This window comes from Vespa mandarinia, chromosome 4 (assembly GCF_050613455.1).
Source record: "Vespa mandarinia isolate Hongniang chromosome 4, ASM5061345v1, whole genome shotgun sequence".
NCBI lineage: Eukaryota > Metazoa > Arthropoda > Insecta > Hymenoptera > Vespidae > Vespa > Vespa mandarinia.
Genome location: NC_140813.1, coordinates 6,533,038 through 6,549,648, shown reverse-complemented (window position 1 = coordinate 6,549,648; position 16,611 = coordinate 6,533,038). Strand labels below are relative to the sequence as shown.

Here is a 16,611-nt window from a genome sequence, read left to right as displayed (position 1 = left end):
AATATTCTATAAAAATTGATTATTTTTTTTTGTATATTTTCAAAATGCTAGATATGTTTAAATACTTATTGAAACTATATGAATCTTGCTTTTCATAATTAAGTTTCTTAATTTTTTTAAGATTTAATTTTACTAATCCGTCATTTATTTATGAGGTGTTGTTATGAAACTTGTTAATCAGTAATAATGAGAAAAAAATATGAGATATATAAAATAACAAATTTGATAAATTCCCGTTATTTAAATTAAATTAAATTAAATTAAATTAAATTAAATTATATTATTCTTATTTATATATACAACAGGTTTCTCTAAGGTAAAGCTAATGTCAGGGTTGCTTTAATTTATTAGATTTTTAATATGGTGTAACACGAATGTTTTAGTTACTAAATTTATTTTATGCAAATAAATTTTCGAACAAATAAAACTTTTAAAAAAATGTATATCTTTATTAAAGCCTACTCTAAAATTAAATTTAAACTTTTAAGAAAGTTATGTTCCTATGTCTGAAAAAACAAACAAATAAAGAAATACAAGTAGGTATTTAGTGAGAATGAAAGTAACAATGATAAATTTTCTCTAATTTTTAAGATTTATAAATCAGATTTATAAAATTGATTTCACTTCTATACCCAAATTTCTTATTATTATGCTGTTTTAATGATAAAAATCGGTTCAAAATTTTTTGGAGATTATATTTTATTGTTTTATTGATCTGTTTATTAATCAGAATTTTATAATAGTAGACATAGATTGGAATTTTAATCGTCATTTGAGTATTTTTATAATAATTAAAATATAAGAGTAATATAATTCTAACATAACTTTTTGTATCATATATAAGGTAATGCTGTGATTTTTTAAATATTTTATATTTTGATCCCACTATACATAAGAGAGAAATTAGAGTAGTAGCAATTCCAATCGAAACGTTTCCTTTTTTATATTTTTTATAAATACAAATATAAGGATATATTTTATATCTTTTTGATTATACAATAATAATAACACATAATAACAATATATAAGAAAAATTAAAATACTATCCCAATTGAAACGTTTCTTTTCTGATGTATTCTATGAATTCAAATATAAGGATATATTTTATATTTTTTTAATTATACAATAGTAATGCAAATAAATTGCAACTTGTTTTTCATAAATAGTAATGATTACTGAGAAGTTACAGACAAAGCTAATTATATTTTGAGAGATTATATGCTAAGACATTCTAAAACATTACTATTTCACATTGCGGGACGCTTATGCTTAAATTCGGTGTCTGGAGTATGTTTACGTTTTCGATATCCTGTAGTAGTCTTTCTATGATAGGTAGCTTCAGAAGATGCAAGAGGGTCAGAGCTGTGAACATGCAATTATTCTTGTTTTAATGCTTCAATTATTTATAAATTACGTTATAAAAATAAATGAAGCTTTAATACATGATTTGTTACTATTTGGGGAACAGTTAGACATTATTAGTGTATATTATTATATATAAAACATTTAGACTGTTCATTAAAAATGAAAAATTATCAATCTTCTATTATAATCTATAGTATAAAAAAAAATAAGAAAATCATTCATTTTTAAATATATGATTTCTGAATGTATCATTTTTTTTTCAAATTGATTTAAATCTTAAATTATTATATATGGTAAAATGTAAATATTGCATGTATATATTTTATATAATTATCTTCCTGTAGTATTATACACAAAGTAGTTAGTCAAATAATTAGTTAAAATATTTAATAATGTTTCTTTCTGGCTCTATTAATAGTCCTTATATATATCATAATTTTTAAATTTTTAATATTTCTTAGATCTAATAAATATTAAATATTTTATATAAAATTTGAAATATAAGTAAATATTGTTAACATACAAAGTATTATAGTCATCAGAGTAAAAACATTAACACAATTAAAAGATATATTGTGTTAATGACTTTATGTATTTTTATTAACTAAAGTTGATATTTTTGTAATCCTGTTGATATAAAGATAAATAACGGAAAATGTAACGCAACGTACTTACGTTACAAAAGTGTCACCGCTGTGTACTATGCTTTTAATTTATTAATATTTGTGGTTGTACCTGCAATACATAAGGTGGTATATTCCATACCAATCTTAGTATCTGTCGCAGTATAAGGACATATTTTCGTGAATTAAAATTACAAAGTACATATTTCATCGTCTTATCATGCATTGAAATGAAACACGGGAGTGAAATAATGTATAAACATGGTAAATATTACATACTATTATCAAATAACTGTGTATAATACATATGAAACAAAAATAGTTCTAATCGTAATATGTAATTGTTTTATATTACTAATTTAAATTCAAATACCTGAATATTTTTTTTTATGAAATAATAAAAGTACCGTTTGTTATTTGTTTATGAAGCTTTAAATTATAACATTTTATATACAATACATAAATAATATCTTATTGAAATTTTATTATAAGCTTATATAACCAAAATTCATATAAAACAAAAATCTTACCGTGAAGTAGAAGCCAAATCATAAGTTTTAGAAGGTAAAGCTTTAATATTGCGCCTAGAAGAAGGTATCCATCTTGAAGAATTATAGGAGTAACCATGAAAGCATAATAACATAAGATTGACATAACAGATAAAATAAGTAATTTTATGTCAAACAATGAATACACGATATATTAAATCAGTAAGAAAAATGGAATTCTCTAAGATTATAAACTAAAAAAGAAGATCTGATCACTTGTAATGAAATTGTAATAAAAATGATACCTGTTAATAATTTTTTTACATCGTTAACTCTTTGCAGTCATAATACTTCTTATTATGGCTACTCTATTGGCTCCAATAATTTTTATTTCCCAACATATGCCCAATTAATTATTGTTTGGAAATCCTACTCCAATGGATAAAATGTCTGAAATTTAGTTTTTACTTACATTTCATATGCACAGTATATAAGAATACGTGTGCAATACAATAAAAGAAATTGGGTATAGTTTACTTTCTAAACAACAGTAAATGAGTACTTAACTGGAAATGTCATGGACTTTGATTGCAAAGAGTTAAAACACTACTAAACTTATGATACAATACAATTTATTCCATGGTTAGTACATTATATTAATCCTGTATATATTTTTATACACACAAACATATAATTTGTATAATTAATATTACAAACATCTTTTTTATGTTTTACTATGTCATGAACGCATAACGTTGATTTATTTATTTATTTATATTTTGCTTGAGAATATTAAAGCTTATAAGCAGATTCAAATTTGCTGTGATCAAAAAATTAAATATTTCGATGAAGTAATTAAATCTTATATATTTAAATATTAACTGATAATTTAAATTAAAATATTTTAACATAAAAATAAAGCATCCATTACCAGTATAAGTAATACCAGTATAAGTAATACCAGTATAACATAATGTACATATACACAAAAATTGAATTCTACAAAGCACATACATACATTTTCATATACATACATAGCATTAAATAAAAATAGGTGTAAATAGATAACAATATTAATTGTGCTAACGACACAATTGTGCTAACAATTTAATGGTGCTAACTCTTATTAAGGTTGAATAATCCTTTTATTTAGAAAGTAAATATGAACATAATTGAGCATGCATATATTTATTTCAATAATGCATACACAAAGTTGAAGAAGGAATGCACCAAGAGATTTGGTTTCAGCCAATGTATTGTAATCACATTTTTCTACCAGACTTTCTTCCATGCTTCTTATATCTGTTGCATAAGAATGAAACTAACGTTTAGTAAACTAAATAATGAAACTAAAATATCTGTAATAAAAAAACTAATGAAAATCTAATATTTTACATTATATATAAAGGTAACTCAATTTGATTTAATATTGAGGAATGAAATGTGTAGTTGATGTTTCCAAAAAATAAGAGTAACACGTTCTTATGACATTAACAGATATATACTCTTGCATTCGAATTTGTTAAATAATATGTATTAGTTAGTAGATTAGTGTGTATGATATATGAAGCAATGTACACATGTGAAATGTGACTTTAATTTAGAAATTTATGTATTCTATGTAATTATATTATAATATATTTATTGTTTTATAAAGCTAGATATATTAAATATTTCCAAATCTGTTATATTGCGGAAAAGTCACAAATTCTAATGCAGAGTTTCTCATACATTATTACATAATATTAGCTTTAGTTTATAGCTAATAAATGCAATAATTATTTATAAATATTAGAAATGCATTGTTTAATAAAGAATTATGAAACTAACCTTCCTGATGCATCGGGTAAAGCAAGTTGCTTGTCGGGACGACGTCTATTGTAGTTAGCATATGCATTATGATGTGCCCCTCCAATTGCACCTACAGATCGTCTTGTACATGATTCCCATTCAGTATTAAAGCTCTCAGCTTCATCTATAAGAAAAATTTAGTGCACATTTATATAGTTACACAATTAAACAGTATTTTTGGATTTTATATGAAGAAAAATTTTTATATAATTTTAATTACCTTCATCAAGATTGATAAACTCTTCATGTTCTTCTTGCTCTCCATTATGAATATTCTGTTCCCTTTCACGAATATGAGCTCTGTCCCCAATATGATGACCAATAGCCATTTTCTTTGTTCCAGTTCTTGTATCGCATACAGTTTTTTTTGTCTCTTTTACTCCACCAGGTGCAGTTCTTGTAGACATTGTTTCCTGATAAACTTGTGGGCGTCCATCTGCACCACTGGCCATAGTCATTACAGAACTGCTTGTAAAGGAGTGACAGTTTCCATTTGTTGCCAAATTATCCTGTATTTTATTAACATTAAATAAATTACTATTAATGCAATGTTAAATGAATATTAATATAAATAATAAAGTATTATTTATTTTTATATACTTATATCAAAAACATACAAATATTTATGAAAACGGTTCATATAAAAACTTACGAAATTGGTGAATAATCTATTGAAGTTCATAGCTGGCATAGTCGGAAAGGCAAACGGCATCATTTGCATCTCATTGTGATGTACTCCACTTCGTTCTTGTGAATCAGTTAATGCATTCTGACCCATCATTCCGAATGGATCGGTAAAAAAAGAATTCATTATGCTGCTCATTTGCCTCATGGTACGCATATGAGATCTATTGTCAGACAAAAATAATAATCTTAAATAATGCTTTCATTCTTACAATTTTACAAAAATACTTGAATCATTTTAAAATCTTGTATTTGAATTAATTATAATAAACTAAAATTGATGTAATACAGATATAAGTTACATCGATGTGAAACAATTGCAAGCATGAAATAAATAACATTAAAAACAAGCGAAATAATTATTATAAACAGAATAATTCACTGCAATTTAGTTTTAAGATCATACTATTGAATACAAGTACGTTTTATTTGTCGCAAGTCGTTATTATGTCACAAGTTGTTAAAATAATTTTTTTTCAACTGTAAAATAAAAAAAAGGGCAAAATATGAACGTCCTCAAATATCTGTACAATATATTTATATTAATATTGAAATCGAAAAGAAAAATTTCGTTCGGTTTTTATAATTTGTAGATGCATGCAGAAATATCGTGGAAAAAAGAAATATTAATGTACAAACCCAAATATAAGATCATCATCGAAATCGCCCATTAGAGATCCAAACAAAGACATTTTGAATATCACACGATTAGTTAAATTATATCAAATATACAAGTGAAGTACGATTGATTGCAATATGTAGCGCACTTGACTACACGTATACAGAATGCTGTATTCCGTAGCAAGTAATTCCGAATTCGTTGTAAATCTTTTTTTAATTATAATTTCTATGAAATTTCTAGAATTTATCGTATACTACACTGTCAAGTGTACACTAATTGACTAGGGAGACCAAGATTTATTTAATCTACTACCGATCGTCGATTATCGCTTATCGTGAAATCACAGGAAATTTCCCGAACAGGAAACAATACTACCCAACGTATTTTGTTTGAATAGTATTTAAATGATATCATATCGTAATGTTTAATTCTTGATTTTGAAAGGAAAACTTTATATAATAATTTATTATTAAATGAAATATAAAATTCCAAAGAATTTATAAAAATAGCTAAATTCGTGAAATACAATTACAAAATTATTGTAATTGTTGTCCAAAAATATTCCCTAGATTCGTTTGCTGAATGTGGTTGACAAGGACGATATATTCCTAAAATTTTAAAATTTCTATGAAATTTTATGGAAATTTTATAGAAATTTTATAGAAATTGTATTATCAAAATTAATATTTTGTCAAATTTTAATCGTCATATAGCTCAAATAAAAATTAATTTGGAAAATTTAATATCACAACTTGAAAAGTTAAAAAATCAGATTTCTATCAACGTAAACCAATAAAATGTCACATATTGACATTAAATTAATTCATGATTCTGTCGATAAGTGGCGATCTCATCGAAATAAACTAGTAAATCTAGCATTTGGAAGACTCGAATTTTTTTATCCATCTGAAAGATTCAGCCAGATCTAAAAACTGTAAGACGATAATTATGACATTCTATGATCAGTCATTCTATAGCAAATTTTGTCCAGTATATCATAAATTTTTTACAGATCTTCAAATTAATAAAAATTGTAATCTTTTCTGAAAGTTATATGTAGTTAACTTCAAACCTTGAAAGTAAATGAAACAACAAATAATTACTAACTGGCCGGTAACATTTTATCATGTAATTAGTTAATTATTAATTAAATTTAAATTTATCTAAAAATTGAATAACTGATTTGTCATATAAATTATAAAGTTCTATTTTCTAGCAATGGATATGCAATTCATTCTATACGTTGATGCCATCATTATTTAATTAGTACTACTTTGTATTCAATAAATATACATCGATTACTTTTTATGATCAACGGCGACGAAGTTTCATACAACAGGCAATATAACTTGCATGATATTAATCGCTATTATTTTTTTACGTAAATGCATGTTTACTTTTTGTATAAATATGTGAAATTGTTAGATTTAAATGTATTGTAATAAACTCATATCGAATATGAGAGATGCTATGTATAACCTATTTTCAGATGTACATTATTTACATGTATTTGATTAATTTATATAATCGGTTACACTAATAGTTTTTAATTAATCAAAAAGCCGCATACAACTTTTTATTGTATAATGACTACTTTAAGTAATTTCATGGAATTTTTCCAAAAGGAAAAGGTAAATTATAACTGTCTTGGTTTGTATTAAAATTATTTTGTATAACTTAAAACAAACTTTTATATTAATTATGTAGAAATATTTTATATAATATCTGTTATAGACTTTCAGACCAAAGAAAAAGTTTGTTTATGGAACAATATGTTATTCTTTACATAAACAAGCTCAAGCTTCACTTAATTCAGGTATAAACTTAAGATCTGTAGTCAGATTACCACCAAAAGAGGATATCAATGATTGGATTGCTGTTCATGGTATATGAAATATGGTTTATTCTATTAAAAAGTTATTAAAATATGAATAGTTTGCATATAATTATTTCGTATTTAGTTGTAGATTTTTTTAATAGAATAAATCTTATATATGGTACTATATCTGAATACTGTGACTCTGCATCATGTCCAACAATGAGTGGTGGAGCACGTTTTGAATATTTGTGGGCAGATGGGGAAAAATATAAGAAACCAACTGTTCTTCCGGCTCCTCAATATATTACACTTCTTATGGATTGGATAGAAGTAAAAATAAATAATGAAACTATATTTCCCGTGTCGACAGGTATATCAGTTATATATTTTTGTCATATAATATATAATATATAAGAACAACATAACAGTTGTTTATTTCATTTACATATTTCACATTTTTATTACAGATGTACCATTTCCAAAAACATTTACACCACTGTGTCGTAAAATCTTAACTCGACTCTTTAGAGTGTTTGTTCATGTATACTTTCATCATTTTGATCGTATAGTAGCTATAGGAGCAGTAAGTAAATTATATCTATTCTTGTTGTAACTTACTAATGTAACAATTCTAGTATAGTATTTTTATGTAAATATCTTGAATAAATTCATCTTATAATATTTTTTATAATTTTTTTAGGAAGCACATGTAAATACATGCTACAAACATTTTTATTATTTTGTAACAGAATTTGATTTAATAAATACAAAAGAATTAAAGCCACTAGCTAAAATGACTGCTAAAATCTGCAAAGATACAGACTCGCCAACACAAACAACTGTAGCATCAAATAGTCATGCAAAATAGTTACATGACATTATACTGCTACACTATAAACATATAATCTCTAATTTGAATGAATGTGAACAAAGAAAATAGGTGTGCACATTTTTTTTCTATGAATCTCAAAAAAGTCAATTGTATATTAATTAAATTTATATTCATAAAGCATAATATTAAGAGTGCTATAACTCCTAATATAATTTCAGTTATAACATAAGTGAAGTTATGTTATAAATGAATTATCTTTGATATTATAATATTAAATTTTAGATGTAATAATTTGTATGTTTTATATTTTAATTATATATATTGTCTGTGTATTGTATTTAATACCATATCTAAACAAAAATTAAATTCTTATAAACTATATAAAATACTTTTTGAATTATTTATTAAAATGATAAGCAACTACTTATAGTTTATTAATTCAATTTTTTAAGATAATTATCTAAATATTTATAGAAAATCGATGTGATTTCTTGCTTTTTTTGGCATATATAGAATATTATTTGTAAAGATTAATAAAATTTGGTAAAATAACAAAGTTCTGATAATTTTTTATTCACGTACAATGAACTCAAGCAAATATTCAATTGCACTATTAAAATTGTAAATTACTTATAGCTTTGATAAAGTCTATTTTTTTTCAGGTGAGATCGTATATATTAAATCAATATCTTCTACTTAATTTATATACTTTTCAGAGATTTTATTTCATTGTACTTTGTTGATAAATGGTAGTAAAATTACAAGGTATTATAGAATATAATGAAAAGTAAAATTTAAAGATATTATATTTTCGATTGAGTCATATACCTAAGAATCTTCGAATATTTAAATAGGAGATTATTGCACATTGCAAATATATTATGTTAATAAATTTAAACTAAAGTTTACATCTTCAATGGCGACTCTTTTATTATGTATTAATAACTTTATACACGCAACAAATACATGCGAGAGCGAATACAATTGTACTCTGGTAAGTTTTCTACTGGACCAACTGCAGCAATTGCTGGGCAAGTATCATAAATATATTTCATTCCAACTTCGTGAATGGTTTTGGCAGTGACATTCTAAAATAAATACATTATCATATAAATATTATCGATATATTCTACAATATTTTTTAATACATTCATCTTGTATACATACTTCTATCCTCATTTCAAGTTCATGTAATGGAATGCGTCGATTATAACAAAGTATTTGACGACCAATATCTTCACAAATTGCAGTGGTTCCATCGAGTTGTAATAGCATATTTGTTTTGAGAATATTTTTTGCACGTGTTACTTCTTTTTCTGTAACAGATGTACATAATCGCATCCACTCCCTTTGAAGACTCCATGTAAACTCTTCGCATAGCATTGGATCGCAAACGAAATAAATACCCCAAAGTCCAGTATCCTAAAATTTACATAATAAAAATGATATAGGATACTAAAATAGACAAATGTTTAATTTTATTACAGTAAATATTACCTTATAACACGTATTAAAACTTTGATAACTATGACATAATCCATCTTCTGCACTTTCTTTAGCTAGATTGCTAGCATTATTTATTCCACCTCCTTGACTACGATCCCATGCCCCCATAAGAGTATTTGCAACCATAAGAGGAATGTTATCTGGATCAGCCCAACCTACACCTAAAACAGGCAATGAACGAAATTCACATACAGTAACAGCAAGTTTATTCATAATACACACACATATATATATATATCAGTATTCTTCTAAACCTTCAACTGCTATAGCAATATGTGCAAGTGGAATACTATCATCACGAACTCTTATTTCTGACCCAGTATATCTGCAGGGAAGTTTATAAGGTGGAATTTCATCATATTTTGGTTGACACATTCCGCTAAAATATTTATTTGCCAATCCTACCAATTGTTCATGCTCAATACCACCAGCACCAGCTAAAACAAACCTGTAAGAAAGAAAAGTAAATTGTAATTTATAATAAATATTAAAGTAGTTGTGAATTACCTAGCTGGACCATAATGAGTTTTTACATATGAGACCAGATCGTCTCTTGAAATAGTTTTAATATTTTTAGTAGGTCCAAGTATCGTTCTTCCAAGTGAAGTGCCTTGGTACGCTGTAGCATGTAAATGATCAAATACAACCTCTTGAAGATTTGTTTCAACTTCCTGCATTTCTCTTAGAATAACACCACGTTCTCTTTCAATTTCACTTTCACCAAGTTTTGAATTTTGTATGATATCACTGAGAATTTCAACTGCTTTTGGAACATCTTGCGAAAGGCATTTAGCATAAAATACAGTCTGTTCACGACTCGTATATGCATTAAGGTGAGCACCCATGTTCTCAATTTCTAATTCTAGATCAGTTTGTGAGCGTTTTGTAGTACCCTTGTTTTAAGAAAATTTAAATTTATTTTATTGATTATATTGAATGAAACTAAATTTATATATATAAATATATATATATATAAATATAGATATATAAATATATAAATATATATATATATATATATATATATATATATATATATTTCAATAAAGGACATAGAATTATTAATAAACTTACTTTAAAGGCCATGTGTTCCATGAAGTGTGCAACACCATTATTTCTATCATCTTCAAATCGACTTCCAGAATCTATCCAAAGTCCAACAGTAGCTGTTGAAGCACCACTATTTTCAGTAGCTATTTTCATACCATTGTTTAAAGTTGAAACCATGGTTGCTGGTTGATTGATAAGTATTTCTTTTAAAGAAACAGCAGTAGATCTCCATTGTTTTGGAATCTAAAAGGAGAAAGAAAAGTCATTGAACAAAGTTAAAGAACTGTCAATTCTGATAAAGTCACTTGTCAATTATAATATATAAATATATAACAATTCAAAAAATAATTATTATTGTTATAACATAATTTAGGAATATTAATTTTCACACACATTTGGATATGGACAAAAGAGAAATGTTTAAATACTTTATTCTTATTATTACGTAAGGTGATTAGACCAATAGACCAACTTTTTGTCATCATCTACATCTATAACGAATTATATCGCAATAATTTTATAATACTCTATACAAACAAATTAATATTATACAGGTAAGATAAATGTCATATTTCTTACCTTTATAAGATTCGTTTTATCAGAATAATTTCGCAGAGCAGAACCAATTTTTAATAGACGAGTCGCCATTTTTGTAATGTAACTCGTATTCTTTAAAGAGGTTAGTAAGTAATATAAGTGACCAACTTTCTTTGATAAAAATAAAATATTCCTAAATGATTTCTTCTGTACCTTTGAATAAAGTAATTCCGATGAGTAAGTTTCACAGTTAAATTCAATTTTGATGAATTATTTAACCTTCAGGTAAATTTTGATTTAATTAATAGCTAATTAAATAATTGCAAGATAAAATTTTACTCGACAGTTAGTTATTATTCACTAGACATTCACTGTTAAGCTTGCTACTTATAGATTTAGAGAAATATTTTCGATAACTTTAGATATTTGTTTTCTGTAACTAACTTCATTTTAATGTTTGCACATGCGAAATAGGAACCGGCGGGAATAAAGGGATATATGAAAAATGAAAAATGGAGGAAAGTTTATAAAAAAAATTTCTATTTAAAAGTATTAATAATAAAAAATATAAAACGAAAGTTCATATTCTTAATAATAAAATTAAACTTCAATTTTCTTACTTGTATTATTCTTCTGAAATAAATAAAATACATATATACTGATTAATTTAAATGACAACATTCTTTGAACACATCGTACAAAGAGTTTTGTTTTATGTAAAATCTGAATTTTGAAAGCAGAAGTAGGATCGAATGTGAATTAATCGAGGATCTTTGTAATAGAAAACTTCATTTTTGATGTAAAGTTTAAGTCAACCGATCTAATCGTTAGACTAGGGCTTCTCAAACTTTTATGAACTGAGAACCACTTTCGAGTAATTTTTCGTGACCTACTTGAAAGTGTAATTGCTAACGATACTTGATTGATAAGTAATTTGAAATTGATTTGATATAAAGAAAAAACTAGACAAAAATAATAATTTTCATGTGATCTTTAACCGAATTAACATTTAATTGTTCATCCGACGATTCTTGATAAATAAAATTTTCCTAATGAACATGTAAATTATTTTTTATATTTTAATACTTAAAATATATTCTCTAGTGGATCACGAGTAAATATTTGAAAATCTTTTACTTAGACAGTAGAATGAAAATACGCACATACATACATTTAGTTTTTATTATAAAATCTAAGGATTCACAAGGATTTTTGGATATATTTAAGTTTCGGAGATAATCATTTACACTCGATGTGTTCCATTCCTCGTTATGTCAAGAACATGATAAACTTTCTACGATCATACCTAAAGATAGTTTTAAATTTCTATTGTATTTGTTTAGAATTTTTCGAAGAAAAGTTATACCAAGAAACTTATTATACGTTCCAAAGAACAATTTCATAAAATACTTAACTTTATTATTCTGTATGTACACTCAAAGTGGTACAATGCAGGTCACAAACTTTTAATCTCATTTATGACGCACTCGACAACAACTCGTAATGCGTAACTTCAATGTTTACTACATATCGACGGATATTACCCCAAGCTAGAGAGATTATGAGAAATAGATATTTTTGATTTAGTCATGCAATTTCGTTGTATGCACTTAAGAAAATTGGAAAAAAAATGTAATTGATATGGAAATATTGATTGTGATATTTGAAAAAAAATAGCAATGCAAAGTGAGAAAATTCATGGTCAGTTTGCTTTGAATCTTTTTCACTTTCCTCAAACTCATTTCTTCGTAGCTTTAGCTTCGTAAACTCGGAAACTTGATTTAAATAATAATGAGAGTTCATAATTTTCGTAGTATATCTCGTAGTAAGTAAAATTGAATAAAACAAATTTTTATATTATTATTATGCAAATATTCTACAAATTAAAAACGTTGTAGGAAGGAGAAAAGCGATTTCTCAGTGTTTAAAAGAAAAAATAAAAATCTATTGCAAGAACACAACACTGCATGGATTCCGGTACTTGACTATTCATCAATCAACAATAATTGAGAGGATGCTTTGGTTCTTAGTAAGAAATTTATTCGATTTAAAAGTTATCGTACATATAAAATCTATCTTATCTTCTACAGGTTTGTATAATGAGCGTCATTTTTTGCATTATCCTGATGATGAGACTTTGGCATAATTTTGATGAGAATCCAACAGCTACTGCCATAAGTACAGCCAATCCTATATGGAGCATATATTTTCCCGGCGTTACGATTTGTAACAACAATAAAGTTTATAATCCTCACGCAAAAATCTTTGGAAATATTTTGTAAGATCTGTGAAATTTTTATCACTCTATGTTGAATTCTTATCTGAGTTTACAAGTTTGTGAATAATCAAATTGATTGAAAATATTTGTTTTTATAAGAAATATTTGTTTTTATAGAAAATATCTAAAATAAAAATAAAACGAGAATTACTTTCTCGATAGAATTCATAATTATTTTTATTTATTTAATGATGATTTGGAATGACATTTGTTTTTTTATTACATCGATAGATCTAAAAATGGTATAAACCACAGTCAAAGAGAGAAATTTTTCGTTTCATTGATGAAACTAACACGTCCTGATAAAATTGATGTCGACAATTTAACAGCAACACGAGCACTTGAAATTCTCGGATTTACAGTTGACAGGCTCATGTACGAGGTGGTAATTGATTAAAAATCTATTCCTTTAAAAAGGATCTTCAAAATAATTGCTTCTTGTTTCATCCTTACAGTTGATGCAACCCTGCAAAACGATGTTATTGAGGTGCGCTTGGCTTGGACAAAAATTTAATTGTAGTGATATTTTCAAAGCTGTTAAATCCAGAGAAGGCTATTGTTGTGCCTTCAATTATCATTTTAATTTGGACCGATCATATGGGTATCGACAAAATTATTTTTAATATAGTAACTTTTTAAAAAGTATCATAAATAAAAATTATTTCCTACATTTATTGATAGATACGATAATTACGACTTAAAAAATTCATCGGAGGATAGCGATCGCTCGGACATACCATCAGAAGAATTACCAGGAATTGGACAAATTCAGGTAAAATCGAACGATTTGAATTTATTTGTAGACGAAATAAAAGTAAAAAATAATGTAAAAATTCTACACGCATGAAAGATGAAAAGTACTAACCATCAACAATATAAATATTATGAATTTAGAAAGCTCCTGGATCAGGACGTGATGTAGGTCTAACAGTTGCATTGGACGTCGAAGGTGAACATTATAAGAGTTCTAATAGACCTTTCGCGGGTGCTACCGTATTAATTCATGATCCAAAGGATTATCCCGACATTGACATTCATTCGATCAGCGTATTGCCAGGACACGTCATAGGGATCGGTATTTCCGGTACGACAACCAAAAGCTCACAAGATTTACGACAGCTTCCTTTAAGAAAACGCATGTGTCTCTTCGAAGACGAGGTCTGTACTGTGTAATTGGAAAAACTTTTGGTCGGTCACTTTCAATGATAGATCTTGATTGCAAGATATCGCTAAAATAATTTATACTGACTCATAATGATTTATATTTACAATGAATGTCTAAGACATTATTTTATATTTCGTTGATAACTTTAGTGCTTGCGAGCGCTATTTGCCAATAAAATTTTATGCAATCTTTGTAATAGATAACAAAGTTATGCAGATATAAAAAATTTTACTTTCTATCACTATGTACTCGTCAAGACGACCGATCTGATACGCATTTATCAAGCGTTACATACATACTCATATACGATATCATAGATAAACCTGTTTCAGGTGAGGGGTAACAGTAATTACAGCTTTCAATCTTGCGTCTCAAACTGCATCTATATGCGCATACACAAATATTGCGGTTGTCTACCATTTTATTATCCGAGTAAATATTACGATCGATTATTATCGTTAGCAAATTCTCTGATTCTTTTTTCTTTCTTTTTTTTATTTTTTTTTCTTCTTCTATTTTAGATGAAAACAGTAGGACTTGCTTTCTGACGGACGTAGACTGCATTTTGAATCATCGAAGTAAGGAAACAAGAAAAATGAATAGATAAATAAAAATAAATCTCTTTTTCTTTTAAGAATAGCAATCGGATTTAAATTTATTAGAATTAAATTTTGTTCAATGTAAAAGAACGATCATTGAATAGCTATAAACGATACTTTTTTGCGATTATAGGAATTGTCTCAACATATGAAACGTTGTTCGAAAACGAATGCAATTGCCTGCCACAATGCTCGGATACGTTTTACGATGCCGTATCGGAGAGTATACCCATTCAAGATGTTGGATACAATTCTGAAATAACGTAAGAATGACATTGAATCATTTGTATTATTTTCTTACAATTGTAAAGTCGAACCCTACAATTTCTTGCTCTTTTTTTTTTTTTATTCGTCGTGCTTGCTTGCAGTCGTGATTTGGATAACAAAAACGCTTCCTTCCTTTACGTTTACTTTCGCGACATCTCTTACATGGAATATCGAAAACAGAATATTATGAGCTGGGATAGCCTTCTCGGTAAGTAATAAGAATAAAATCTAATAATATTTATTCGATGATTTATTTGCAAATTAATTTGTTAATATTTTTATAAAATACATCTATATAATTTATAATGATATATATTAAAATGTCAATGATATTGTTTAGATGTAATTAAACTTTTTTCCTTTTTTTATTTTTTCTCTTTTTTCCTTTTTCTCTCGAAAATCTTTTTTTGTAGCATCCTTCGGCGGTATTTTCGGACTTTGCCTCGGCGGTTCGGTTATAAGTTTGGTCGAATTATTTTATTACATTGCACGCGAGTTTTTCTATCTTCGTAAAGGATCAACATCAGCGAAGAGAAACTTTCCGGCTGCTTCGGAACTCTTCTTGTCGAGTCCATTGAAGGGTTCCAAGTGGAAGAAATTTAATAGTCAACGTGGAATGAATTACAATGAGAGACCGATTTACGTCGTTGCAAACCGAATGCTTCTTCGTCAACAAGAGGAAAATTATAATGACAGTAATAGTACTACTACTACTAGTACTACTACTACTACTACTACTACTACTAGTAATAATAATAATAATAATAATAATAATAATAATAATAATAATAATAATAATAATAATAATAATAATAATAAAAATAATAATCTTCTTCTAAGAAAAATAAAATTTCAACGATATTACGATTAGATAAACCGAGTTTCGAATTGTAAGAGACAAAGATAATTTTTCGTAATCTTACATAAA

The 16,611-nt window shown here is 26.4% G+C and overlaps 4 protein-coding genes across 11 annotated transcripts; 2 read left to right on the top strand and 2 right to left on the bottom strand.

The window, feature by feature from the left end:
- Window positions 1-1,004: 1,004 nt before the first annotated feature.
- On the bottom strand, window positions 1,005-6,002 carry Mlf (myeloid leukemia factor). Of its 4 annotated transcripts, XM_035869327.2 has the most exons (7): window positions 5,651-6,001; window positions 4,980-5,175; window positions 4,548-4,836; window positions 4,307-4,451; window positions 2,519-2,590; window positions 2,041-2,100; window positions 1,231-1,362 (listed from the first exon to the last, which is right to left on the bottom strand). In XM_035869327.2, exons 1-6 carry the CDS (start codon window positions 5,701-5,703, stop codon window positions 2,082-2,084), a joined length of 774 nt encoding a protein of 257 aa, XP_035725220.1. In that variant the 5' UTR covers window positions 5,704-6,001; the 3' UTR covers window positions 1,231-1,362; window positions 2,041-2,081. The 4 variants fall into 4 exon arrangements, with proteins under 4 accessions (XP_035725217.1, XP_035725219.1, XP_035725220.1 ...); XM_035869324.2 differs by lacking the exon at window positions 2,041-2,100 and having other exon boundaries at window positions 1,005-1,362; window positions 5,651-5,706; XM_035869326.2 differs by lacking the exons at window positions 2,041-2,100; window positions 2,519-2,590 and having other exon boundaries at window positions 1,017-1,362; window positions 5,651-6,002.
- Window positions 6,003-6,473: 471 nt separating this feature from the next.
- Window positions 6,474-8,615, top strand: Mob3 (MOB kinase activator 3). Of its 5 annotated transcripts, none has more exons than XM_085656505.1 (8): window positions 6,474-6,567; window positions 6,646-6,761; window positions 6,850-6,972; window positions 7,177-7,264; window positions 7,368-7,518; window positions 7,595-7,822; window positions 7,920-8,035; window positions 8,153-8,615. In XM_085656505.1, exons 4-8 carry the CDS (start codon window positions 7,220-7,222, stop codon window positions 8,318-8,320), a joined length of 708 nt encoding a protein of 235 aa, XP_085512631.1. In that variant the 5' UTR covers window positions 6,474-6,567; window positions 6,646-6,761; window positions 6,850-6,972; window positions 7,177-7,219; the 3' UTR covers window positions 8,321-8,615. The 5 variants fall into 5 exon arrangements, with proteins under 5 accessions (XP_085512631.1, XP_085512630.1, XP_085512629.1 ...); XM_085656504.1 differs by having other exon boundaries at window positions 7,123-7,264; XM_085656503.1 differs by having other exon boundaries at window positions 6,850-7,014; window positions 7,123-7,264.
- Window positions 8,616-8,993: 378 nt separating this feature from the next.
- Window positions 8,994-11,540, bottom strand: UQCR-C1 (Ubiquinol-cytochrome c reductase core protein 1). The gene is made up of 7 exons (XM_035869422.2): window positions 11,417-11,540; window positions 10,862-11,080; window positions 10,298-10,683; window positions 10,045-10,238; window positions 9,782-9,951; window positions 9,452-9,706; window positions 8,994-9,372 (listed from the first exon to the last, which is right to left on the bottom strand). Exons 1-7 carry the CDS (start codon window positions 11,483-11,485, stop codon window positions 9,232-9,234), a joined length of 1,434 nt encoding a protein of 477 aa, XP_035725315.2. The 5' UTR covers window positions 11,486-11,540; the 3' UTR covers window positions 8,994-9,231.
- A 1,625-nt stretch (window positions 11,541-13,165) lies between these two features.
- Window positions 13,166-16,577, top strand: LOC118443150 (sodium channel protein Nach). Its single transcript, XM_085656598.1, has 13 exons — window positions 13,166-13,199; window positions 13,273-13,403; window positions 13,465-13,652; window positions 13,884-14,034; window positions 14,108-14,253; window positions 14,334-14,424; window positions 14,547-14,810; window positions 15,150-15,249; window positions 15,339-15,395; window positions 15,550-15,679; window positions 15,785-15,891; window positions 16,097-16,378; window positions 16,555-16,577. The coding sequence occupies exons 1-13, from the start codon at window positions 13,166-13,168 to the stop codon at window positions 16,575-16,577; spliced, it is 1,704 nt and encodes a 567-aa protein (XP_085512724.1).
- The last annotated feature ends 34 nt before the right edge of the window (window positions 16,578-16,611 follow it).